We start from the raw sequence: 25941 nt of genomic DNA on the forward strand, positions 1-25941 counted from the left end.
GGCTTTCTTTATAGTGTAGGCCTATAGCAGAAAACTAGAACTCGATTAATAATATATTTTACTTAAAATAAATCCTAAAGTATAATATCAAGGACGACTAATAATAATATAGCGGATTATCTATTTATTGTGATTTGCTTATATCGTATCATATTTAGACAAGACAACTTGAAATTTGTCTGAGGAAACAGATAATGTTAATTTGATAAACGCCCAAGAGTTTACCAGGGATAAAAAGGAAAAGAAACTATCTTACTTACTTTGTCCTTCAAATTTCCGTATTATCGTATCCAAAAAGGTGTTCTGAGGAGCGACGTGTCCTCGTCTGACAGGCATGTTGGTAGACTCTTCCCTGCGCTTATGAAAGTTGGACTGACTGACCTGTCAGTCGCAGGTGTCTGCGCTCAGCGCCACTAACTGGTTTTCTCCAAATCAGTCCTGCGTGGGTAAAGGTGCTAATATTCTGTTATTTTCCTTTCGCAGAAGTTGACTAATGCTATTTATAAAGGATATGTAACCTATATTTAGATAGGCTATTTATATAAACATGTCCAATGATATTTAGGCTACTTGCGCTCATCCAAGTCGTTGCTTACCACGCTCCAAAGCACCGTCTCATGTTTTAAAGGGTGCTGCAATTCTCGGTTCTATTGGTTTACATAGTTGACATGCGTAGGGCTGGATAGGCTAGGGCTGGTGCTGATGCTGCTGTGGGGGTTGGAAGACCATAACAGAATAACAGACCAAGATCCAAACACAATACCAAACCCATATTGTATAATATCCAATGTATCAATATGATGTCCTGATATGGGCTACATGAAAACAGAACCCCAAATGATCTTGTTCAAGAGCCACAGAAGGGTGTCTTGTTCAAGAGATACCACAAGTTGTGTTCAAATTGTGATGTATATTACAACAGAATTTAGACTGGTTGTGATTAGAGGAGAGAGCACTTGAAGATTTTCACAAAACTCTTGTTTTCACACGATGATGAACAACCCAAAAATGTCCCGACCGCTCTAAGGTAGGCCTACATTCAGACCGATCTAAGGGACTAGATTGGCACATTCTTTACCCGTGATATATTTGATATAAGTTTACATGGAAGTAGTGAGACTGTCACTGTTTGCATTGCCATTATGGTTATGGATATTGCGTTAGATATCTGGATGCATCAATTAAATATCCTGTAAAGCAAATTCCATGATTTGCTTCTCAGTACATTATATAGCACGTGTGAAATGAGTTCCTGAAAGCATGTGCAAAGCGCGAAAACTTTTCGCACTGAAATATAGAGTTAGACTATGAGTTAGACCGTTGAACAGTTTCCCTTCCGTTTTCAGCTCAGGTTTTGTATAGGCGGAGCCAAAACCCGACCGATCTACGTCACAGCGACCTTTTTTTTTCATTCGAATTTGGATGGATAGTTAACACTCTTCTGTGGTGTGATGAACTTAAAACTCATTTTCAATTCCTCTTTACAGGATCTTTAAAAGGTCTCTCTCTCTCTGTAGTGTTAGCTTATTTTTTTCAATGTTTCATGGCATTGAAATGAAGAGCACAGGGACATCTGGTGGTTTGCAGAAACCATAGCATCCATTGTCATCGAGACTGTAGATAAAATGTATTTTATAGCCTACACAAAGTTGATGATGTAGCAGTTTAGACAATAATTTACTATTAAATGAAGCCTGAAAGACAACTTGCTCTAACCAAAGTAGCAACAGTAGTTAAAATATAGATGCAAACCATATAGCTTGGTGACTGGAATTGTGCCTTTTTGCTCGCCTTAGCTAATTTCGTACATCAACGTACTCTGCGATCACGTAGAATTGTAGTGCGGAAGCAGTCCTAATCAGGCTGTAAAAACATAACAGTGCTGTTGCTTCGTAGCCTCCAGTTTTTTGATATTAGGAACGCACTGTGTACCACTAAAACACAGCTGCTTCAGTTTGCTTTTATTTTCATACAAGGCGTATTGTTAAATTCAATCGGAGAGTCTCTGACCAAAAGCCTATAATGGCGAATTTTTTGCCTTTTCACACGCAGGTCACCTCGATTATGGGGGTCTTTGTAGACGCGGCCGTGGCACAGATTTGTGAACTTGTTGACGAAGGATATGCAGTTTTACGCTTGGAAATATCCAGAAGTCAAAAGGAAAACGAAGAGCTAAAGGAGAAATTGGTGAGAATGGAGATGGGTAATATGCTAGGACTTGGAAACGTCGCGCCTGCGGTGCACGAGCGCACCCCATTCTATGCGATATCAGGTATTCGACTTACAAATTTGGCTACACACTAGTTAGTTAGTTTTTTCATTCTATTCACTATTGTGAGTCAACAAATGCTCTTGTCTGTGTTTCATTAATTACATGTGCTATTCCCAAGAGGAGGATCGATGTTCTAACAGGAGATCTGCCTTGGAGCCAGAGTTTGATGGCTTGTGTGTCAGTGGAGAACAACCAAGCCTAGATGGGGATCAATTACTGACTAACACAAAGGTCACAAGAAATTAATACTGTTTTTCAGGGAAAGTCATGAAATAGATCAATAAGAAATTAGTTTCCTGTATAATGTTACACTTATTCTCTCAGTAATAATAATAATAATATCAACACAAAACATCCATCTAAGCCCCATGTTTTTGTTTTGTATTTGAAGTGTTACTAAAATGTGATTATTTTGCAGTCTGTGGAGAAATTCCCCATCCTAATCAAGGAAGAAGTACCCGAGGATGACTTTGATATGTCCTGGACGCAAAAAGAACTAGAAATCGATAGACAGAGTAAGTAACGGGGCAAGTCAGCCACAATTCCATGATATACATTGTATAATGTCTACACAGACCACATATTGTATCAATCGTTTCACTTGCAAGTGAGAAACTACACTTGTTGTAGTTGCTGTGACATATCATAACGGTAAGTTCTGATGATTTGATGTTTTAAAGTGTCAAATTTTTTAATGGTTTATTGTTCTGCACTTTTGATAGGCAGCTGTGCTGATGAAGAAGGGAATATTGACAAAATGGGGCTGAATCGGACAAACCATGTTTCTAAAGAGTGCACTCTGGTTATCAAAGCAGACCCGGAGGAACAAACACTTGAACAAATGGAGGACATGTCTGTTGAACAGAGAAACACAGGATTTGCTACACATTTGACTAAGAGTCTGTTTCCAAGTACTGAAACTGATTCTGAAGACCCAGCTTGTTCTAATGCTGCTGATATCATCCCCTCATACTTCTCAGGCAGCCCTGGGACACATATGTCATTAGATGAGACAAGTACTACTAGGGGACAGTTGTCAAATGTCAAATTTCACACGGTTAAACCGAAAGTTGTAATGCTGGATCCTGAAGCCCACAATGACCATTATAAATCTAATAGAAATACACTACAGTTTCAAATGCAGAAAGGTACGTCTGGTCCTGGTGGCTGTGGTAACTTAAGCGAGAGGCATTTCTTGAGTCGTCGAAAGAGCCAAAGAGACAACAGAGCTAGGTTTAAACTGCCTACTGCCCAACGAATCATACCAAACACAGAACATGACATACATGAAGAGGGCAGTCAAGAGAAGCAGTTCATATGTGGGTTTTGCGGGAAGAGTTTCACTGGTCAAAGATATCTCCAGGCTCACCAACGAGTTCACACAGGAGAGAAACCATATAGCTGTTCTCATTGTGGGAAAAGATTTGGCCAAGCAAGTTATCTTAGGAAACATCAGACAATTCACACAGGGGTAAAACCATATGGTTGTCCACTATGTGGAAAGCGGTTTGCAGATTCCAGTAATCTCATCAGACACAAAGGTGTTCATACAGGAGAAAGACCATTCATCTGCATCCACTGTGGCTTACGATTTGCTGTAAAACACAACCTTAGAATTCACTTGCAGAAGAACCATCCTCATTCTTCTGGAACTCGAATTGGAGATATACATTGAAAACCTTTTTATGACATCTTACATTCACTCTACTGTTTATTACATACTGTATACATACATGGAATAAAATTGAAGCCATATGTTAATGTTTGATTTAATTTACTTTCTCGAGCAATCCGAAAACACATAATTTACTTTATTTTGGCTTGCTCCTGCATTACGATATGCATTTTATAACTGAACAATATTTTCCATTACATGCAAATCACCAGAAGAGGACGGAAAAGAACGCTTGTTTTTCTTTCATGTGTAGTTTTGGATAGGCAGGTTCGCCATTACAAGTAGCCCACCCCACAGATCTCTATTGCCCAATCGAGTAATATTTAAGACGTAATTGCAACTGTAGTAGTATGCCACAATGAATATTCTGTTCAATACATTAATGATGTAGCAACATTAATAAATTAATGATATTGCATAATTAGTGTTCCATTGACAAAGATGCTGAGCCTGAACAATGAACATGTATGGGCACTGGGCAGAGGCCACATAGTTGGGATTTAAAGTACGCGTGCGCGGTAGGAAAAAAACGTGTCTTAAGTACTTCCTGGTCAGCATCAGCTCCCTATTTACATTGTGATGAGAAAAGAAAACAAGTCGTTATTGTTCGTTTAGCATCCACACACGGTCTCTTTTTTACAGATACTCTTTCTAAAGGCAACAGATCGACACATACGATGTCAAATTCAGTTACATTTCAAACGCAGCTAGCCTCCATTATGGAGGTACTGGCAAATGCGGCCGTGGCTGAAATATGCGAACTCGTTGACAATGGCTATGCCGTACTGCATTTAGAAATAACGCGAAGTCAGAAGGAGAATGAGGTATTAAAAAGAAAAATGCGTCTGATGGAGCTTAAAGTTGCCCGTGCGTCTGCACTAAGAACAGCGGGAATAGGAAGCTCAATTTTTGCAAGCAGTCGAGCTCGAGCAAATCTTGTGAATGATTCGAAAAGGACTCCAAGCTGTAAGTTTCTACTTCACGTTGACTAATTTAGACACGTTTTGTAAAGCAGTAGATTTTAGGCGTCTTCACGTTTACAGCATAATGTGTGTCTCGATTTGTTCTAGTAGAGGCACAATTTCGGAGAAACGCTGATTCCCATTTTGCCTCCCCTGGCACCAGTTGTATGGATGATGACCCTTCTGATGACGGGCAGACCGCCAAACAAAAAAAGGTGGATAACTTTCTTCAAATTTACATTTAACATTGTTTAAACACCCTTACATTGTGTGTAGGCTGTGCTTTTATTACTGCCTTTTGACGTCTGTATTATATCACCCTTGACTCTAGGGGGTCTCAATCACCCAATCTGCGGCACTAACTGGGGTGAAGCCCAAACCACTAGTCATAAAAGTGGAGAGGACTGATGATATCTGGGAGAACTCTGACCAACCGGAAAGAGAGAGTAAGTATATAGTATGGTAAGACAGTGCTGTGAAATGCACTTTGTCAAGACAGTATGCCAGATAAAGCAGTTTTAAGCAGTTACGAAAATTGATATGTGCATGATATTATTTCAAGTGTTTTATGCTGTTTCTTTTCATGGGGCTACAGGTCATGGCACTGTTGGAGGACCAATAGATTCCATAGTACACTCGGAAGCTGCTCAGGCAATCAGCAAACTGGAAATAATGGGGCAAAGTAGTGCAAGCTCTTGCGTTTGGTCGAGTGGTGACACGAAGAAAACGCTATTTTCTGAACCTAAAAACCTAAATGCCAACAAAAGGTCTCAAAGCGCAGACTTGGAAACTGGTGATGGTCTACCGATAATAGATCCAGTTCCTTTTGACTGTATGTTATATGAGCCCCACAGTCAACATGGGTCCCATAGTACACATACATTGACTGAGGATCCAGGGTGCTCGTATTCTTTAAAAATGAGTGTGAATTCCGGAACGGCTCACTCTGATTCGAGCAACGATTTCCATTTTGCTGTCGATGAGGTAAGTCGCTCTATAGCTGAGCACCAACAGCCTGCAAGTTACAGAGACAACAGACAGAGGGAGCCCTTGTCTGCAGAAGAAACCCAGATGACCGTCAGAGATGACATGGACACTGGACCCAGTGCCTTCATGGTCGACGATGACTGGGTTTCCCATAACAGTTCTAGCAGTGTCCCTAATTACAACAGTGACGGCTTGGAAAAGCTGTTCATTTGTAGTTTCTGCGGAAAGACTCTGGCTTGTCTCAAGAACCTGAAAACTCACATGCGGGTTCACACAGGAGAGAAGCCGTTCAGCTGCACGCAGTGCGGGAAACGCTTCTCGGACTCCAGCAACCTCAAGCGTCACCAGAGCGTTCATACGGGAGAGAGACGCTATGGTTGCATGCACTGTGGGAAACGTTTTGCACAGTCGGGTTCCCTCAAAGTACATATGAGCGTACATACAGGCTGTAAGCAGTTCAAGTGCCCGCACTGCGGCAAGACTTTCATTTCTGCCAATCATCTCAGGAGACATGTCACTGTCCATGAAGGGGAAAAACATTTGCCAACCACTTTTCAGTGACATTTACATTACATTTATGCATTTAGCAGACGCTTTTATCCAAAGCGACTTCCAAGAGAGAGTTTTACAAAAGTGCATAGGTCACTGATCATAACAACGAGATAGCCCCAAACATTTCATAACCTTGTCACCATTGAAACTCGTTAGGTCAACAATGCCCAAAGCACATCAACTTCTAACCACTTGCCAAACAAGTGGTTAGAAGTTGAAAATCCAGATGAAAATCATAACCATGTCAACCCAGCATCCACACAGACCCAATCTGCCTTAAAATCAAAATACCAATTTGGTTTTATGGTTCTTGGCAACCTCCAATGATCCCCAAGGTTTTAATTTTACATGATAAAGTTAGTGTGTATTGGGTTCAAGAGGTTTACTAAGTGAAAATAGTACTGTGGCATGGTTTCATTTGGCAGTTCCAATCTTAACCCTTGTGTTATCTTCGGGTCATTCTGACCCATCAGTCATTGTGACCCACCGTTGTATTGCGACAACTTTACCGCATTTAAAAACAAAGTGAAGCATTTTCTTTTAACCGGTGGGCTGTCTCAGACCCCCCACATTGCGAAGGTTAAAAGAAAATTATTTTAATTTGTTTTTGTATTGGGTAAAATTGAGTAAACACAACGATGGTTCGTTATGAACCTTTGGGTCATGTGACCCGAAGGCAGCACAAGGGTTAACTCTGAAGGTTGTTTGTGGTGTGTTTGTGTCAAAATATTCAACACATTTGAGGTGTTAGTTTGTAAAATAAAGCTCATTGTCTCAATCTGGTTTTTATTATCCAGTGATCTTATTTGTTTTCAGTGATTACTCAAATGATAATGTTGAACATTTTTCATTTCTTAACCCTCGTGCTGCCTTCGGGTCACATGACCCAAAGGTTCATAACGAACCATCGTTGTGTTTACCCAATTTTACCCAATACAAAAACAAATAAAAAATAATTTTCTTTTAACCTTCGCAATGTGGGGGGTCTGAGACAGCCCAACGGTTAAAAGAAAATGCTTCACTTTGTTTTTGTATGCGGTAAAGTTGTCGCAATACGACGGTGGGTCACAATGACTGATGGGTCAGAACGACCCGAAGATAACACAAGGGTTAAAGAAACATTAACTCATGTTACACAAATCAAGATAAGAAGTTGCATTTATATAACTCACTGATGAATATTTGGTATGTTGTGTCTGAGTTGAAATGTTGCAGATGTTGAAATGACAGAAAACACCTTTGGTCACAAGGTTTTTGCTAGTTAAAAACGTTTTTATTAAAAAGTCCACAATTACTGTATAGGCAACATGTTACTTATCACAAATGTATTTGTAAGCTTGCAGACATATGCTGCAATCGTTAAATATTATTGGCCCACTTTTATTGACTGCTGTGCTCTTAATTTTACAGGAAGGATATGTGCCATCCGATTGAACTCAATTTGCCAAGTATCTAAACATTTAAGGTTTAGTTGCATAGTGCTGGATAGCACTTACTAAGAGCAATCGTTGAGCTTAACAACAATTCTGAAGACATTGCTAACATTTACATCTACACAACCAAATGTGTGAACATCAATGTATAAGGTGTCATTTATAAGTGCAAAAACATGTATACTTAACATATTAAGTACAACATAAATCCATCTTTGGAAAACATGATTGATGACCCAAGTGGTCCTATTAACAGAAATATTGCTTTCTAACAGCTAGTGATAGCACTTCTATAAAGCAATTAGGGAACAGACGTAATACCACCTTGTATAGGTACATTCTGCCAAATGCTATATTTTGTCATTGTAATCAAAAGCATGGACATCAAAAGTCAATTTCCTGTCATGTAACATCTATGAACATATTTTACCATTGGTGTTTACAATAAACATCCAACATTCCAATTGGCAAAAATAAACAATCATATTTAATATTTTTGGTTCATCGATAGAGTATTGATTTACCATTCGTCATTAGATCAGATTTGTCACTTAATATGAGTAAATAAAACAATACTTCTCAAGACACTTATGTCCTTTGCAAGGACAATACCTAGAAATAGATGATGCAAACACTGACACAAACAACTGCTATACCTTAATATTACTCAGAAAAGGGTTGATTTCTGCCAATCAAGCACAATTCATCCCTTATAGTTTTATTTTGATTATCTAAAAAGCTTGGCATAGTTTGAGGCCCAAACATGACCATATCATACAAAACTTTATAAAGTCAAACTTTATAAAGGAGTACAGTACATACTGTACAGTACAGTGTGTACCTGTGCCACACTTCTTTTCCTGATTAAAAACATGAAATCCTTCTGACTGGACTAAGAACCAAATCATATTCATATATCAATTCAAGTATGATTTTCTTTACTGCTAAGCATTGTGCCAACTGTGAATGAAACAGAGAAGCTATTTAGTCATTTGATTTTGATTTGAAGAATAGTCACATAATCTCCAAATAAGGATAAGGGGTAAATAACAAGGCAGATCAAAGTTACAAATATCCCTTGCACCTGCGATTCTTACCAGCAAAATTGACCCTGAACCAAGCCCAGAGCATTCAAATGTAAGTATTCACATCGACATGCCCCTGTATTATAGCTGCTTATTGCGCTTTCAGATTCAAGTCCCACTCTGTTTACATTTAGTAATTTTTTAGAAGACGCTCTTATCCAGAGCGACTTACAGTAAGTTTATAGGCACGACATTGGCATCTAAGGGTTAGCAGTCCTCACGTGTTCTTAGGGTTAGCAGTCCCCACGTGTTCTTAGCTGAGACGAAGAAGGCACTTATCATGTATAATTTCCTCAGGAAAATTGGCACTTTGATCATTGGAATTCCAGGTAGATAAGGTTTAGCACATTTGGTTCAATTTAGATTTTGTCACAGCTCTCTTTACATTAACAAATGTAAGGTACTTAATTTTCCCTTGCATGTATATGCTACTTAATTTACAACCTGAAATTGTACTGGAAATACAGTACTGGAAGCTACAAAATCGGTCACGTTGGACAGCCCAAAAAAGCCAAGATCTATTAACAATATAAAGTACAACATCTGGAATACATTTAAAAATGTGATATACATAATGATAGCATAAATATACTTAAATAAGGTTATCTTCTAAACTCACTTTCAGTTCAGTTCCTTGTGTGCAACCTACATGCAATTTTATAATAAAATGTGAAATATTTACTCGAGGTTTCATCCCATCCCCTTCATCAGTCCATTTTTTTTCCTTTTGTCAACTTCCATACCTTTTCCTATCAGCGCAATTCACCTCTATGAATAAACATTTCATGAATAGGCTAACCGGTGTGTGAAAAAGAGAAAGAGAGGGACTTCTTCTTTTCTCTCTATTCATTTCTTGATGTAATATCCTACAAGGAAAAAGTTAAAAAAAAATATTTGACCATCTAAATAGTTTGACAGTTAACTATAATACAACATATTACAATGTTGAAGTAAAATGACTCACCTCCGTCTTAGCTTTTCTCCACTTGCCCATTGGTCCAGACTTTGTGAAGACTGTAAAGAATAGCACAGTTTTGTAAACTTTGACAACACTATTGAAAAACAATTGAAAACACAAATTCAGAAGCCATAGTGTACTTACACAGAGTTGTCATTATCAGCAGGAAGGTTATAAATGCCATTGTCAGCCCCCTCAACAGGCACCTGGGTAAAAGTGTTTTACATAGAGGTTAGGATTAGGAACATGGTTCTTTGCACAAACTAATGTCTATCATTTTTAGACCTATAGCCAGAAAGCTTTGAGAAATCCAGATTCTGTGCACAGACTTGTTCTGCATTTGAAATCACAGTGAATAACAATTGGAACTCTTGTTTCATTCAGATTTAGACTTTCTAACAACTTACCCTGAAAATATGGCAGTGAAGACAAATACAGTGAAGATGAGAAGGAAGAGGGCTTTCATTGTAGGACAGTCTGAAACACAGAGCTTTGATTAATTCTACAAGTCACATGTCTTGCCTTGTACAAAAAATTACCCATCCAAATTGAACCCACCAACAAATAGCTATAAGTGCTACATTTTAATGGAAGTAATTTCTCAAAACAATTACATCATTTTACTGCATCTCACCTGCTGGTTGGGACTCTGGAAGACAGCAACTATGGGAGTGGAATGTGGAGGGAGGCGGGACATCCAAGAGACCCCCCAGTGATTGGGTGAACTGCTCTTGTGAGTAGCAGGTCTCAGAGCAAATCTCCTCCTGGATCACAGGCTCCTGAGCCAACTTCTCTGGTGGGGCTGTGATGTCACTGTGGTCTATGGTTTGGCGGAGATGGCACAAGTGAAGTCAGGGAACATTAGCCTGTTAATATTCACATGGCCACCCAGCCTGTGCCATATACATGGGATATCAGAATCAGATCCTCTCTGCAAGCAAATCTTTAATCGTGTCATACTGAATAACAAATCCACTCTTGTGTATTTGTTAGCATTTGTAAATGCTCCAGTTCACTAAAGTTGCCACGACAACATAAATGAAAATGTAATGTTAATTAAACCATTGAAAGAATATTAGTACAATAAATCCATGCTCATTGTTATTGTGAGCTCCAGGTATGGAAGCCAAAAGACTTTTCCTCTACAAAGGTAGCCCCTAAAAAAGCATCCCAAGCAGTCCTCATGGGCCTCACCATATGTGAAGCTGCAGCTGGTGTCCAGTGTGGTGGTGCTGTCCTCTACCCAGGATGACTCTGCCAGTGGTGCAAAACGCTTCCCTCCAAACACCTTCTCATCCAGCCAAGACTGACACGTCTCAGTCATGTCACTCAACAGACTGGCCAGGGACCTTCGTGCTTTCCGTCTGCGCCGGAACACTCTTTACACGGTCAGACATATGCAGACTGAGCATGAGATTCATATTCCTAGTTGTTTTTCATTCTATTCACTATTATTCAAATATTCTTGTGAATGAGAAGCTTGACATGACAGTGATTATGTATGTATGTTCTTGCCAAGCGAGGTACAAAATGTAATTAGCTCTCTTTCAACCAAGCCTTTCCTTCCAGGCAATCTTTTTTTCAGAGCACAAAAGAGCCCTTTATGTTGATTAGGAACTGCTTGACACCATAAGAAATATCGTAGCAACAGAACAAGATGACATAATTTAACAGGCCTCAACCCAGCCAGATGTAAGGCACAAAGAATTTATAGGACTCTGGAACTCGACTAACACGTTCTGTGTAGCTCTCTCCTATAGACTACAGCACATTACCTCATTCCTACAAACATGGCTAGTGTTTGAACACTCGTGTTTGACGTGCATGGTTACCCAGTCACCTATCTGGCGACACTCTTGAGAGTTGCATATCGACTCTGAGGATATTTGTAGTTTGAAACACAAAAGCAACAACCTTTGCTTGTTGCTGAGGTCATCTCATGCTAAATATCTAACATCTTACCTCACTAGATTCTCCTTGTAGGAAACGTTGATTTTTGAGGGAGTGAGGGACACGTTGCCTTCATCGTCCCAGGCGTAGCTGTCCTCCGTGAGGACGTAGTAACCGTTGGAGAGGAGGCGGGGGCTGCGTCGGCAGCAGCAGGGGGAGCCTGTCACAGGGTTGACGGAATAACATTCGTAAGACGAGTCTGGTGACAGGAGGGACAGTCCAAGGCTACAGGGAAATATAGACACACAGATATTAAGAAATACATTTGAATATTTACATTGTACAATTGATAATTGTATGTTGTACAATTTATATATATATGGTAATTTACATAAAAATACTTGATACTGTATTGGAAGAGAGAGAAGCAGTGCATCACCTCTGACATGACTGATCAGCCACTGGTTGTCTCTTTCTTAAAGGTGAACCTGACACAAGGGGAACAATGCATTGTTGATATGCACTGTTGTTGATTACTCACTTTGTTTTCCTATTTCTATTCAAATCATCTCACTGAAAGACTGTAATACGAAATAACTTTGTTAATTAATTTTTACTTTTTAACTTTCCTCTCCAAAACTGAAATGTATAAAGCAATAACTAGTCACTCTAGTTGAAAGAAGCTACAAGGCTAGGTTTTTGAAACTAGCTGAATGTGATTAAACAACATTGTAGTAAACACACTGCAGACATGCAGGTTGGCTAACGATATCCTCATTTATACAAGAATGTACATTTCTTAAAGGAGATATTTTGGTGTGTAGGGTTTCCTGGTAGATGTATGCCCCAACAAATAATTTTAGTTTCGAAGTGATCAAAAAATCTGTAGAAACAGCTGTAGGAAATATATAACATACTTGTAACAGCCCTACTGAAGAGCAGAGCCATGGCTGGCTGCACACACCACACTGTCTGAGGGAACGGAGCACGTGTGATGACAGCTTGGTCTCAATCTGGAAAACACATTAAAAAGGTCTGTTAGAGAATACAAAACCAAAAGGGAGAGCAAGTTCTGCGACTGTTGACGCTCAGCAGGATTGGAATTTCTGGGAAAACAACTGAGGATTCCTTCGTCAGAGATATAAAATACCTCACCAGAAACTATACATTTTTACATTAGAGAATATCTTGGAACCAGTAAAACCGGTAAATGTACACAAGAAGCAAAGCAAACATATGAGCAGATTACAGAGGAAAGACATGCAAGTACCCCTCGTGTTAAAAGAACATAAGCCTTGCTTTATCTCCTTCCATTACTTCTTCCCCCTTAAGTCAGCAAATTACTACCATGGTAGCGTTATCTGCCTCTTGAGGTCTAAGACTGACCCTTCTTTAGATTATCTGTGTGCTGTCAGGGATTTTTTAAATCCTCCATTAGGTATCTATAGCTCATTTTGTTCTAATGGAAATTTGCAAAACTGACATTCCAAACTCATACTGGAGACTTTTATTTATGACACGCAATCTTACCCATATAATTGTTCTTTAGTTCCGATTATTTTTAAACTTTAAACAGTTTATTTGCCATTAAGTTATCTTAAATACAGCACTACACATCTCTACTCTGTTGGGAAGCATCTTTTCTCCCGTTGTCCGACATATTTACTATGTGAAGCCCTGAGAAAAACAGCCTGAAAAATCTGTGGGAAGAAAAGGAAAACAAAGTTCCCTTACAGTGAGGTCGCTTTTCCTGTTAACTCTATCATGACTGCAAGCTCCTCACTAAGGCTTACTGCATGTGTCTAGTTATCGTTTCTGTCTGAGTACTGTAGACAACATACAACAATGTCCCAAAATCCAATCCAATGACCACAATGGTAAGAGAGTAAGATTTCCCTCGGCTCAGAAAGATATTTTATTCCAAAAACCTGAATTTACCTTGTTTATTGGCAACCCCAATAAATTAATAATCTGTGTTCGCTTGTGTAGTGAGGAGCCAAACATCTTATGAAAAGAATTATGGACAAGCTCTATGACTCCTGGCTCATTATATTATGTGGGTCAGACCTCAGTTTCTAACGGTCTTTTGGTCTGGTGACACAGGAAACAAGAGATACTGACTGAATGAACAGAGGCCTTCAGTGTCCTATCACAGTGGTGTCCTAAGGGGAAGTTACTTTCCACAACGGTGTGTATGAAGTGGGCTTAGAGACCATCTTTTCTAGGCAAGTTTTCGGGGAGACTTTTAAGATGTTCCTTTTGTATTATTAACCATACTTTTGCCAAAATTTGACTTGAATTTCAATAAAAAATATATTTGAATCCCTGATTCGGCAACTCCACTGCCATTGTTAGGTATGTGACGCCAGCAGACCAGCATGTGTCGTGCCCCACCCTGTATCAGTTAAGCCACTGCTCCACTGGTCTTCAAACATTGAGTCAAACCTGTCCTAAGTTACCCAAGTATGGACCTCATGCTAAGAGTTCCATATCTCCCTGTACTAAAATAGGCAGTGCGTTCAGATAGCCGACAAGCAGTCTAGTAATGTGAACCCAGAGGACTGGGCTGTTGAGTTTAATATAATGTACGTTAACAACTAAAGCTTGCAGTCTTGTTGCCCAGGGTGTATTTGTTTGTAAGATTATCTAAAGCTTATGTACCGTAAACCATCTAAATATATAACCCAGGAAGTGTCAGAGGCAACTAACTTCCTGTGTCTTGGAAGTGTGAGAAGAGGCGATAAAATACTGCTGCTTGCATATCATCTGTCAAAGTTCTTAATAAGAATTAACATAATATGTAATAATATAAGCTAACACATAATGCTAAACACAGTAGACAATCTATTACAAACAATCCGACTTAATCTACCAACAAAGGCCCATCATATAATATAACCATTACTATCATGGCCATAATAGATTGATACAGCGCTTAGATCTTAGATCTGTACTTGTATGTCCATTATTGTCAAAGAAAGCAATAGAAGGTGATATTTGTGTGGAATTATTAAACAAATTAGCTATATCTTCTAGGCGATGATGGTAAACATGTAGAATTGATTTAAATCTAAATATTTTATCATAAATTATAACGAGGAAATAATTAAGTAGCATTACATTTACAAACTGTCAACATGTTCCTCAATAGCAGTCAAGGGGATAGATCCTAAACTACTAGGCCGCAACCCGGCATCACTGGTGATGATGCTGGAAGAAACACCGTCACAGACTACTGTAAGGCTCGATGATGCCATTGGTGAAGAAAATGGGGTACTGCAGTGATAGTCGTCCTACAGTAGTAACAGTCATCGTAGGCTAATCATATTGTTCTTTAAAAAATTATATAGGTTAGTCAACCCTCAGTTCTTCTGTGTATGAATCATGCTGAGCATCTCCGTGATGTTTTTGTTTTAAACTCTTATGTGTGAGAACTTAGGTGTAATGCACAGAAAGAACATATTCGAACAGTTTATACATTGCAGTGTAGCCAAGTCACATTCGCCTATTTTTATAAAATAATATATATGAATATATTGAAATACATTTACCAAACGTTATTTAAAGTCGAGGAAATAGGACAGCAAGAACAAAGGGGGATCCCCATAAAGCGATATAGATCGGTCTACTTACCAGCTCTCGTTTTTCAAATCCGTTATTCGACCTCATACATTAGTAAATGTGCGTTAAGTTTAACAGTTATTTTGGATTTGAGATATTGCCGCAAAGAAACATGAACTTGAACTGAATTGTCTTCCTGCTTGACAGCACACCCGCAGCCCGCAAAGCCTCGCTTACAGTGGTGAAATACCACAAGTTGTAGTGTGGAGGCGGGTGATCTTAGCTTGCCCAACTCAAAATACAGAAATTAATTCTGCAAATAATCCAAAATACCTGGATATTCTCAAACACATTTCGATTTGGTTTGCATTTATAGCTACTTCAACTCAAGAATAAATATAACGTGCTCAGTGAAAGTTCACTTTTTATATTAATTCTCATTTCCTCCCTCAAATATTGCAAAACAAATCTCAGCAGATCTTATGATGACAATGAATACCAGACATGGACAAGGATGAGCACTGTACTTTACGATTAGCCACTTCAGTCATGATCTGCTATTGAAAACAAGATGCAGACAAATTGCTTTTATTATGCTGCATGTCAATAGTGTGACACTAATTTGTTTTGACAACATTTACTTATTTTGCATAATATACTGTATAGTTCATATTTGTAAAATGCATGGATGGGTTTGTCATCCTCACGTGACATATGACCTGGCTATGCAGCAGTGTCATCTAGTGGTTATGAGTTACTGAACGTTCATTGAATAAAAAATGAATTGGATTAATCATTTAAAATTATTTAACCAAAACTCTGTCATATTCATGCACCACACATATCAAGTTAATATAATGTATTTTATTTTTTTCTATAAATATGTACAGATAACCAAAATCATGTTTACAGTAACCAATTATACTTAAAATAGAACAGAGCTTCAGAACATCCTCAGCTACCATATATAAACACCCATCTTCTCAACACTGCTTGTGTCATCTTAATCACATTGATGGTAACTAGTAAACTGCAAAACAAAAACTGGTTATAAATGGCTATTTCAGATGTCTGATAATAGACAGGTAAATGCATTTGAGCGACCTGGTTTGTTTGAGTGGTATCATCAGTATGCACCAATGGCAGGCTCTGGAATGTTGGTGGCATGCATGTCCCTGGTCATGTTTGACTTCTCCTTAAGCTTGGCTTGAAGCAGTGTGTGCTCAACCACTCCAATGCGAATGTCCATCTGAACGATCTCTTGCTTCAGCTTTGTCAGACTCTGTTTGATCTTGACCACAGGGGCTGCAAAAGAAAATGTAAAAGATGGAAGATGCAAAGGTTGATGAAGCTGTGTATATATAATAATAGTATATAAGAAACAATCTTAACTTATGTCTTAATTCGTTCTATGTCGTTATAAGTTTACAAATGTAACAAACATATTTTTCTAATGTTTTTCAATTACTCAATGACCCCCCCCCCCCCCAAAAAAAAAAAAAAAAAACAGGATAGGTTATTACTTCATATTACTTGCATCCTGGACAGGTTAAGGATACTTTGAACAAATAACTCGTCATAACTTTCCACTAGAAGTCATTCCAACTAGACATAGTGGTGGACAGTCCAGGAGTCTCACCTCCATCTGACATACTGCTGCCCTTCTCCTCCATCTCCTGTTTCACTTTATCCAGCTCCTCTGTAATCTGGAAAACAGGCATCACAACCATCGATTTAGAATTCTAATGTGGGAAAGGATACTACCTCCAAGTGGTTAATCTTGAAATGTATACTGTTAGGGGTGAATATACTGGTGTTTTGTCTATAGTGAGACACATAAAACTAGAGAGGGTACAATTTCTGGGGAAATTGTAGGTTGTGCTTGCTTGCGTCGGTTGCAGATGGGTCCGTCCCCTTAAGTTTTTCCCTTTTAGTGATATTTTCAAGCATTTAGCCTACTCATATTGCATAATTCATTAAGAACCCCCTTTGAAACAAGCTGAACCCCCTTTGAAACAAGCTATTGTAACAACGTTGAAAGTATGCCCACAAAAACGTAAATAAGCTTGACATTTATTTAGGGGGAAATGGCCAAAGCGCCGGAAATGAGAATGTTTCTTTTGACATAAAGTTTAGGCTGTGGCATTGAAGACAGCGACGCACCACAAAAGCTTGAGTTTAAATACATTATTTAATGTGACATTACTTACTGTACATGCAAGTCTTGATTTGCTTAATTTCAGCCTAAACCGTGCAACGGAACGTAAATCCCAATAGAAGCAACGCAATCGTGACCAAGACGAACATTTTGACCCCAAATTTGTCTATGTAGTCTAAATATTGAGGGATCCTTAGGGCTGGGAAAATAAATAAAAATAAGAAATAATATACATGTGACAGAACAAAGGTTGTGCTCGCCGAAGGTTTGAGCACACCCAACTAGTATGACAGACGCTGGGTTTCGTCCCTGGTGATGCTCTGCCAGGCCTCTACTGCAACTGTCTTCAGTTCCTGCTTGTTCTTGGGGCATTTTCCCTTCAGTTTTGTTTTTAGCAAGTGAAATGCATGCTCAATTGGATTTAGGTCAGGTGATTGACTTGGCCATTGCAGAACATTCCACTTCTTTGCCTTAAAAAACTCTTTGGTTGCTTTCGCAGTATGCTTCGGTCCATTGTCCATCTGCACTGTGAAGCGCCGTCCTATGAGTTCTGAAGCATTTGGCTGAATCTGAGCAGATAATATTGCCCGAAACACTTCAGAATTCATCCTACTGCTTTTGTCAGCAGTCACATCATCGATAAATACAAGGGAACCAGTTCCATTGGCAGCCATACATGCCCACGCCATAACACTACCTCCACCATGCTTCATTGATGAGGTGGTATGCTTTGGATCATGAGCAGTTCCTTCCCTTATCCATACTCTTCTCTTCCCATCATTCTGGTACAAGTTGATCTTGGTCTCATCTGTCCATAGGATGTTGTTCCAGAACTGTACAGGCTCTTGTGGTGGCTGGCTTTCTAGCCGAACAGGTGCGAAAGGCCGACACAGGGAGTCGGCCTTTCGTGTTCAGTGCTACTTGCCCTTGTGGTCAAGGATATGTGTTTTCAAGCTATAATAAAATGCTACCCGTATAACTGCTTCTTTACTCCTTATTTCCCCCACAGACCAATACACAGTCTAATATTCCTTAATGCCTTTATGAGGCTAGTACATAAAATCCAGTATCTTAAACTTCTTTGCTAAAACCAGTTCCAAAAACTGACTGACCCTCCACTACCCTCACAAGGTCCAAATAACCTTGTGTATGAGCACAGAGGATTCCGTCCATTGTTCACAACCTTCCAACAGTCGTAGGTCGAGATTCTGGATTAAAACTCCCCCAGGCCCCAGGCCCTTTTTTGGAGGAGAAACCATGAATCAAAACATATAATTAATACACACAAGCAATGCTTTGAAAGGGCAATCCTTCCAAAATTTACAACAATTTGTATGTTCCAAAGAAAATCTCTTAAAATTTAAACAAAATAAATCAACACTGAAAAATCTAAACAAAATAAATCAAAAACTCTTTAAAAATTTCTTAGCCAACAAATTAACAAGTTATTCTTATCGTAGTGACTTTCCTCCGAGACCGGGTATAGCATGGCCTAGAGTCAAGCTTATTCGTGGTGGTCCTCTCCCGCGTCCCATTCAGGTATTGGATACAAGTCCGGACCGGGGAGTCCTTCTGCAAGCAAAAGAGAGGTTGGCATGTTTCTCTTTGCGCGTACAACCGCCATAGGGGAGGCAAGGCTAGAAACACCTAGAGACCGGAGAATTGGCACGCGACAGCTTATGACACTAGCTAAGATTATGATAGTCAGGAGGATAGTTATTCCCATTTTTGCAAAACCAAAACCCCAGTTTCCCATTTGTAATTTCAAAAATCCAAACCAATCGGTCCCCTGTCCCGCATGTGTTTGCACCTCCTCCCTCAGGGACTTTAGGTCAGCCATGGCCTGGGAAAACCTTCCTGCTGGGGCAGTGTTATTTGGGATGAACGTACAACATACATCACCAATTTTAGCACAAACCCCTCCATCCTCAGCCAGGAGCCAATCCAGCACCTGTCGGTTCTGCCAGGTGATGGCTGAGGTGGAAGACAGTTGCTCTCCCAGAGCCGCGAGTGCAGTCTCAGTGTAATTGATAAACCTTTGCTGATTATAATAAATATAATTGATCCACTCAGTGTTTTTGTTAGTAGTTATCCATGGTGAAATAGATTCAAACCCTGACGCTACCTCATGTCTGGCTTTGAATTCATTGGGCACCCCCCTTGGCTGACCGATGGCGTCGATGGTAACATTGGAAGAGTAGGCCCGTTTAGAGCGGACCCGGTTCTCCCCTTTGTCTGCCTCTGAGGGCATCGAAAGTAGACCACGTGAGTGACCCCGTGGACTCTAGCGCATCTCCCGTTCCAATCGATGGGCAGTGTCGACCTTAGACATTTTGCATAATCACAGAGCCAAAACACATCAGCCACAATTTGAGTTTGAAAATGATAAGGGCAGGCCGGGGGAATTGGACGCCTTGGCTGAGCTCCCTTAATCTGTCTTGCTTGCCCATCGATCAGTTTGGTGCATTGCCCACTTACTTCCCAGATGTAACTACAGTCCTGAGCTGGTACGGTCCCTACATCTATATTGCCCGTTTTCTGATAACACTCGAAAGATTTCTCTAGCGTTAGAGTTACCCCTTTCGGAATGGCCACCTCCTCCTCCAAACGTGGCAACATTCCTTCTAGGTATTGGCAGTTAAGCTTAATGTCTCTTTGGACCGGTTCTTCCGGGTCCCCTTGGACACTAAGAGTATACTCACGAGATCCTAGATATGCGAGGCATGCTGCTTCGCACGTGGGGACATTCTGTTTTATCATGTTCTCAGGTACGGTCAGCCACCGGTTGGTTTTCTCCTCGCACTCTTCCCAACCTAGGTGTGTTAGAAGTGACATACAACTCCTCGGTCCTGGCCTTAGAGCATACATAAGTCTGACAACTCGTTAGCCTGTGCTGTGAAATCAGTCCACAGATACCTTGAAGAGGGCTGGAGCAATATTTATTTCAACCTCGAATCTTTCCATAGTTCTAACTGCTGGCATTGCCTGAGCCAGTACTTGGGCTACACATTTTACGTTAAAGTCATTGCTGTACATGCCTTCCCCTAAAACATCTCTAGAGTTCAGCCTTACCTTACCCCCCTTCACTGAGCAACTTGCTCAGTGAAAGGTTTTGCGGTGCCAGTGTGGGATCTGCCTGGGGCGCCTTGTCCTCGCTTGGCCTCCTGGTTTGGAGGCTGCTTGCGTAGTGACGCTGTCAGGTTGTTTGGCGGGTTTGGCTTTGGTTCGGGAACCTCGGTTTCCGGCCTCCCTTGGGATCCTTACCCTGGCACGTCCCTTGGATCTGGTTCACTTTCTCCCTCCTGGAATTGGATACACGCCAGGAACAGGATAGCTTTGGTGACCAGAAAAACGCCAATTAGTTAGATGATCTTGGTGCATTCGTTTGCACTCTGTCATCATAGTGGAGGTGAGTTTATAGAAACCGGGACAGGGAGATAGGTATGCAGCACTAGTAACTTAGCCCTCCAATCCAGAGTTTTCAGTTTAGTGATAGCTTTTGTGAAACTTTATCAGGAACAATAGTGGGTGTTGGTCCTGCTTGTTCTGCCAACCGGCAGTCGGTTCTCCGTGCCACGACAGTAGTAGCTGGGAGTTTGTTAACTCAGAGCCAACAGAACATTGTTATAGTCATCAACAAACCCCTGGTTCTATCACCTTAACCACCAAGGCATATTTGTTAATAATTACTTTGGTTTCACATTTCGAATGTCAAAATTGCTGTGCATCCTTCTCTCCCCCGTGTCTCCCTGCGTTTCACTCACCCCCCTTCTTCCCAGTTGGAACACAACCAGGGAAGGGATTGTTTGTTGTCCTGGCGGTTGAGTTTCATTTTCTGATCCCTTTCTTGGGAGCAGGTTTGAGTGACTGTTCGCCGTTGTCCAGGGTGGCTTGGTAAGACTTTCAAGCCCTGGATATGGTCCTTGGTCTTAAGCAACGACCACGCCCAGTCCTAGGACTGAGATTAAACAACGTTATTTGTGTGCTTTGCTTTAGGACAGCACAGTCCTGTACTGTCACAGGGAGATCAGAGTCAATAGGTGTTATCAAGTCTGATCCGAGGTTTTTAACAGTGATTCTAGATGAAATCACACGGTTGACCTTTGACACTGTACTGTTAGTCACAGTCGCTTGTGTCCCTGTGCACAGTTTCTACGCGGAGTGTTCCACTTTCTCCGGTAGATTTTAAGAAGGACCCGGTCACCAGGCTGGATAGTGACTGGCTTTGGAGGTTTCTCCTCTCTCTCCCTCTCCCTCTCCCTCTCCCTTGGGATACGCCCTGGATGGATCCTGGACACTCCTACACAACATCTTCAACAAAAGCTTCGGCATTGTTAAATCAGTATCCAGTATATTGGGATACAGTTCTGCTAGACTTTGTACAGTTCATTTGTTTAGTGTCCGCAAAGAAATTGTAAATGCTTTTGTTAAGGTCTGTCCCTTAAACTAGCCGAATTCAAACAACAAGTCTATAATTTAGCCGTATTTAGATTTGGCAAATTAGCCTAAATACGCACGCATTTTCATGAATAACATTCAAATCCTATGCGGTTTACTGTTACTCCGTTTCTTATATTATTGCTCCACTCGGTAACAAAAGTTTATTTGAAATAATCCTCCCTGCGTCTATTTCAACTAAGATTTTACGTTTTAGGGATTTTTAGGGACAAAATGTGCGTCCAACGTAATCCCCCACGTCACAACGCTGCTTCGACAAGACACTTGTCTCCGCGATAGTAGAAAGCTTAGCACATATTTACTCATCATTCATTCGGGTTTTTGACGTACATGGGGTTTTGACAAGACAAATTCTGCTTGATGCAACATTGCTTACGTTTTTGCATCTGAAAACATGAGACTTTGCGCCTTCTGTCCACACACGCCACTAACTACATTTTTTATAAGTGATTCTCTTACCTTATCGAAGATGTAGGTTTGTGGATCACGTCGGGGTCACCAATTGTGGTGGCTGGCTTTCTAGCCGAACTGGTGCGAAAGGACGACACAGGGAGTCAATCCAAGTTTTCAGATGCAAACTCACGTTTATTGATCAAGTCAGAAAGGCAACATACACTAGGTCTCTCCGAACACAAGATTGAGAGCCTACTTAATAATTGAATACAGACAGTTTATATAGTGCACAGAACGCCCCTGATCTCCATGGCAGTTATCCTGCCATGGTGTGATTATCTTCTAAACCCCAAAATGTCAGTTTGCCCTGCCCTCTGTTCTTCGTACAAGGTCTGAGCTCTCGTTATCTCTTGTAAGCGTTTGGTAAATATGTGATGTTCTCTCAGTCTTCTGCTGAGAGACAGAAATGTCAAGACAACCCTACATCATGGTGTTTCCCCTTAGTTTTAACCTGAGGTGTCTTATATCCAGTTTTCGGCCCACAACACTCTTTTAGATGTTTTTTGGCAAACTCTAATCTGGTCTTCCTGTTTTTGAGACTCACCAATGGTTTACATATTGTGGTGAACCCTCTGTATTTACTCTGGTGAAGTCTTCTCTTAATTGTTGACTTTGACACAGATACGCCTACCTCCTGGAGAGTGTTCTTGATCTGGCCAACTGTTGTGAAGGGGTTTTTCTTCACCAGGGAAATAATTCTTCTGTCATCCACCACAGTTGTTTTCCGTGGTCTTCCGGGTCTTTTGGTGTTGCTGAGCTCACCAGTGCGTTCTATCTTTTTAAGAATGTACCCAACAGTTGATTTGGCCACACCTAATGTTTTTGCTATCTCTCTGATAGGTTTGTTTTGATTTTTCAGCCCAACGATGGCTTGCTTCACTGATGGTGACAGCTCTTTGGACTTCATACTTGTAACAGCCCTACTGAAGAGCAGAGCCATGGCTGGCTGCACACACCACACTGTCTGAGGGAACGGAGCACGTGTGATGACAGCTTGGTCTCAATCTGGAAAACACATTAAAAAGGTCTGTTAGAGAATACAAAACCAAAAGGGAGAGCAAGTTCTGCGACTGTTGACGCTCAGCAGGATTGGAATTTCTGGGAAAACAACTGAGGATTCCTTCGTCAGAGATATAAAATACCTCACCAGAAACTATACATTTTTACATTAGAGAATATCTTGGAACCAGTAAAACCGGTAAATGTACACAAGAAGCAAAGCAAACATATGAGCAGATTACAGAGGAAAGACATGCAAGTACCCCTCGTGTTAAAAGAACATAAGCCTTGCTTTATCTCCTTCCATTACTTCTTCCCCCTTAAGTCAGCAAATTACTACCATGGTAGCGTTATCTGCCTCTTGAGGTCTAAGACTGACCCTTCTTTAGATTATCTGTGTGCTGTCAGGGATTTTTTTAATCCTCCATTAGGTATCTATAACTCATTTTGTTCTAATGGAAATTTGCAAAACTGACATTCCAAACTCATACTGGAGACTTTTATTTATGACACGCAATCTTACCCATATAATTGTTCTTTAGTTCCGATTATTTTTAAACTTTAAACAGTTTATTTGCCATTAAGTTATCTTAAATACAGCACTACACAACTATACTCTGTTGGGCAGCATATTTTCTCCCGTTGTCCGACATATTTACTATGTGAAGCCTTGAGAAAAACAGCCTGAAAAATCTGTGGGAAGAAAAGGAAAACAAAGTTCCCTTATAGTGAGTTTCCTGTTAACTCTATCATGACTGTAAGCTCCTCACTAAGGCTTACTGCATGTGTCTGGTTATCGTTTCTCTTTTGTATTATTAACCATACTTTTGCCAAAATTTGACTTGAATTTCAGTAAAAAATATATTTGAATCCCTGATTCGGCAACTCCACTGCCATTGTTAGGTATGTGACGCCAGCAGACCAGCATGTGTCGTGCCCCACCCTGTATCAGTTAAGCCACTGCTCCACTGGTCTTCAAACATTGAGTCAAACCTGTCCTAAGTTACCCAAGCATGCTAAGAGTTCCATATCTCCCTGTACTAAAATAGGCAGTGCGTTCAGATAGCCGACAAGCAGTCTAGTAATGTGAACCCAGAGGACTGGGCTGTTGAGTTTAATATAATGTACGTTAACAACTAAAGCTTGCAGTCTTGTTGCCCAGGGTGTATTTGTTTGTAAGATTATCTAAAGCTTATGTACCGTAAACCATCTAAATATATAACCCAGGAAGTGTCAGAGGCAACTAACTTCCTGTGTCTTGGAAGTGTGAGAAGAGGCGATAAAATACTGCTGCTTGCATATCATCTGTCAAAGTTCTTAATAAGAATTAACATAATATGTAATAATATAAGCTAACACATAATGCTAAACACAGTAGACAATCTATTACAAACAATCCGACTTAATCTACCAACAAAGGCCCATCATATAATATAACCATTACTATCATGGCCATAATAGATTGATACAGCGCTTAGATCTTAGATCTGTACTTGTATGTCCATTATTGTCAAAGAAAGCAATAGAAGGTGATATTTGTGTGGAATTATTAAACAAATTAGCTATATCTTCTAGGCGATGATGGTAAACATGTAGAATTGATTTAAATCTAAATATTTTATCATAAATTATAACGAGGAAATAATTAAGTAGCATTACATTTACAAACTGTCAACATGTTCCTCAATAGCAGTCAAGGGGATAGATCCTAAACTACTAGGCCGCAACCCGGCATCACTGGTGATGCTGGAAGAAACACCGTCACAGACTACTGTAAGGCTCGATGATGCCATTGGTGAAGAAAATGGGGTACTGCAGTGATAGTCGTCCTACAGTAGTAACAGTCATCGTAGGCTAATCATATTGTTCTTTAAAAAATTATATAGGTTAGTCAACCCTCAGTTCTTCTGTGTATGAATCATGCTGAGCATCTCCGTGATGTTTTTGTTTTAAACTCTTATGTGTGAGAACTTAGGTGTAATGCACAGAAAGAACATATTCGAACAGTTTATACATTGCAGTGTAGCCAAGTCACATTCGCCTATTTTTATAAAATAATATATATGAATATATTGAAATACATTTACCAAACGTTATTTAAAGTCGAGGAAATAGGACAGCAAGAACAAAGGGGGATCCCCATAAAGCGATATAGATCGGTCTACTTACCAGCTCTCGTTTTTCAAATCCGTTATTCGACCTCATACATTAGTAAATGTGCGTTAAGTTTAACAGTTATTTTGGATTTGAGATATTGCCGCAAAGAAACATGAACTTGAACTGAATTGTCTTCCTGCTTGACAGCACACCCGCAGCCCGCAAAGCCTCGCTTACAGTGGTGAAATACCACAAGTTGTAGTGTGGAGGCGGGTGATCTTAGCTTGCCCAACTCAAAATACAGAAATTAATTCTGCAAATAATCCAAAATACCTGGATATTCTCAAACACATTTCGATTTGGTTTGCATTTATAGCTACTTCAACTCAAGAATAAATATA

The 25941-nt window shown here is 40.1% G+C and overlaps 4 protein-coding genes across 6 annotated transcripts; 2 read left to right on the forward strand and 2 right to left on the reverse strand.

The window, feature by feature from the left end:
* The first annotated feature begins 1835 nt into the window (after window positions 1-1835).
* LOC134037011 (zinc finger protein 180-like) lies at window positions 1836-4046 on the forward strand. The gene is made up of 4 exons (XM_062482284.1): window positions 1836-2272; window positions 2391-2503; window positions 2691-2787; window positions 2995-4046. The coding sequence occupies exons 1-4, from the start codon at window positions 2023-2025 to the stop codon at window positions 3945-3947; spliced, it is 1413 nt and encodes a 470-aa protein (XP_062338268.1). The 5' UTR covers window positions 1836-2022; the 3' UTR covers window positions 3948-4046.
* Window positions 4047-4489: 443 nt separating this feature from the next.
* On the forward strand, window positions 4490-6883 carry LOC134037017 (zinc finger protein 665-like). The gene is made up of 4 exons (XM_062482294.1): window positions 4490-4913; window positions 5021-5124; window positions 5241-5355; window positions 5505-6883. The coding sequence occupies exons 2-4, from the start codon at window positions 5077-5079 to the stop codon at window positions 6455-6457; spliced, it is 1116 nt and encodes a 371-aa protein (XP_062338278.1). The 5' UTR covers window positions 4490-4913; window positions 5021-5076; the 3' UTR covers window positions 6458-6883.
* A 2781-nt stretch (window positions 6884-9664) lies between these two features.
* tmem71 (transmembrane protein 71) lies at window positions 9665-15624 on the reverse strand. Of its 2 annotated transcripts, none has more exons than XM_062480728.1 (10): window positions 15448-15624; window positions 12732-12827; window positions 12254-12302; window positions 11887-12099; window positions 11119-11303; window positions 10559-10744; window positions 10332-10401; window positions 10069-10130; window positions 9931-9980; window positions 9665-9832 (listed from the first exon to the last, which is right to left on the reverse strand). In XM_062480728.1, exons 2-10 carry the CDS (start codon window positions 12760-12762, stop codon window positions 9809-9811), a joined length of 870 nt encoding a protein of 289 aa, XP_062336712.1. In that variant the 5' UTR covers window positions 12763-12827; window positions 15448-15624; the 3' UTR covers window positions 9665-9808. The 2 variants fall into 2 exon arrangements, with proteins under 2 accessions (XP_062336712.1, XP_062336714.1); XM_062480730.1 differs by lacking the exon at window positions 15448-15624 and adding an exon at window positions 13345-13503.
* Window positions 15625-16219: 595 nt separating this feature from the next.
* On the reverse strand, window positions 16220-25797 carry LOC134036030 (intraflagellar transport protein 57 homolog). Of its 2 annotated transcripts, none has more exons than XM_062480731.1 (4): window positions 25613-25797; window positions 23076-23449; window positions 17015-17081; window positions 16220-16680 (listed from the first exon to the last, which is right to left on the reverse strand). In XM_062480731.1, the coding sequence occupies exons 2-4, from the start codon at window positions 23382-23384 to the stop codon at window positions 16502-16504; spliced, it is 555 nt and encodes a 184-aa protein (XP_062336715.1). In that variant the 5' UTR covers window positions 23385-23449; window positions 25613-25797; the 3' UTR covers window positions 16220-16501. The 2 variants fall into 2 exon arrangements, with proteins under 2 accessions (XP_062336715.1, XP_062336716.1); XM_062480732.1 differs by lacking the exon at window positions 25613-25797 and adding an exon at window positions 23967-24125.
* Between the last annotated feature and the right edge of the window lie 144 nt (window positions 25798-25941).

The sequence above is a fragment of the Osmerus eperlanus genome, chromosome 16 (genome assembly GCF_963692335.1).
Source record: "Osmerus eperlanus chromosome 16, fOsmEpe2.1, whole genome shotgun sequence".
Lineage (NCBI taxonomy): Eukaryota > Metazoa > Chordata > Actinopteri > Osmeriformes > Osmeridae > Osmerus > Osmerus eperlanus.

What these genes read in the sequence shown, in the direction of transcription:
- LOC134037017 (XM_062482294.1), top strand. Translation starts at nt 5,077, where the DNA reads ATGGATGATGACCCTTCTGATGACGGGCAGACCGCCAAACAAAAAAAG. An exon ending in AGACCGCCAAACAAAAAAAG is followed by an intron (nt 5,125 to 5,240) that starts GTGGATAACTTT and finishes CCTTGACTCTAG; the next exon opens with GGGGTCTCAATCACCCAATC. An exon ending in TGACCAACCGGAAAGAGAGA is followed by an intron (nt 5,356 to 5,504) that starts GTAAGTATATAG and finishes ATGGGGCTACAG; the next exon opens with GTCATGGCACTGTTGGAGGA.
- LOC134037011 (XM_062482284.1), top strand. Translation starts at nt 2,023, where the DNA reads ATGGCGAATTTTTTGCCTTTTCACACGCAGGTCACCTCGATTATGGGG. An exon ending in CCCATTCTATGCGATATCAG is followed by an intron (nt 2,273 to 2,390) that starts GTATTCGACTTA and finishes GCTATTCCCAAG; the next exon opens with AGGAGGATCGATGTTCTAAC. An exon ending in ACTAGAAATCGATAGACAGA is followed by an intron (nt 2,788 to 2,994) that starts GTAAGTAACGGG and finishes CACTTTTGATAG; the next exon opens with GCAGCTGTGCTGATGAAGAA.
- LOC134036030 (XM_062480731.1), bottom strand. Translation starts at nt 23,384, where the DNA reads ATGGCTCTGCTCTTCAGTAGGGCTGTTACAAGTATGAAGTCCAAAGAG. An exon ending in TCAAGAACACTCTCCAGGAG is followed by an intron (nt 17,082 to 23,075) that starts GTAGGCGTATCT and finishes CCTGTTTTCCAG; the next exon opens with ATTACAGAGGAGCTGGATAA. An exon ending in CAGCAGTATGTCAGATGGAG is followed by an intron (nt 16,681 to 17,014) that starts GTGAGACTCCTG and finishes TTTCTTTTGCAG; the next exon opens with CCCCTGTGGTCAAGATCAAA.
- tmem71 (XM_062480728.1), bottom strand. Translation starts at nt 12,762, where the DNA reads ATGGCTCTGCTCTTCAGTAGGGCTGTTACAA. An exon ending in CTTCAGTAGGGCTGTTACAA is followed by an intron (nt 12,303 to 12,731) that starts GTATGTTATATA and finishes CCCTTGTGTCAG; the next exon opens with GTTCACCTTTAAGAAAGAGA. An exon ending in TCCAGAGTCCCAACCAGCAG is followed by an intron (nt 10,402 to 10,558) that starts GTGAGATGCAGT and finishes TCTGTGTTTCAG; the next exon opens with ACTGTCCTACAATGAAAGCC.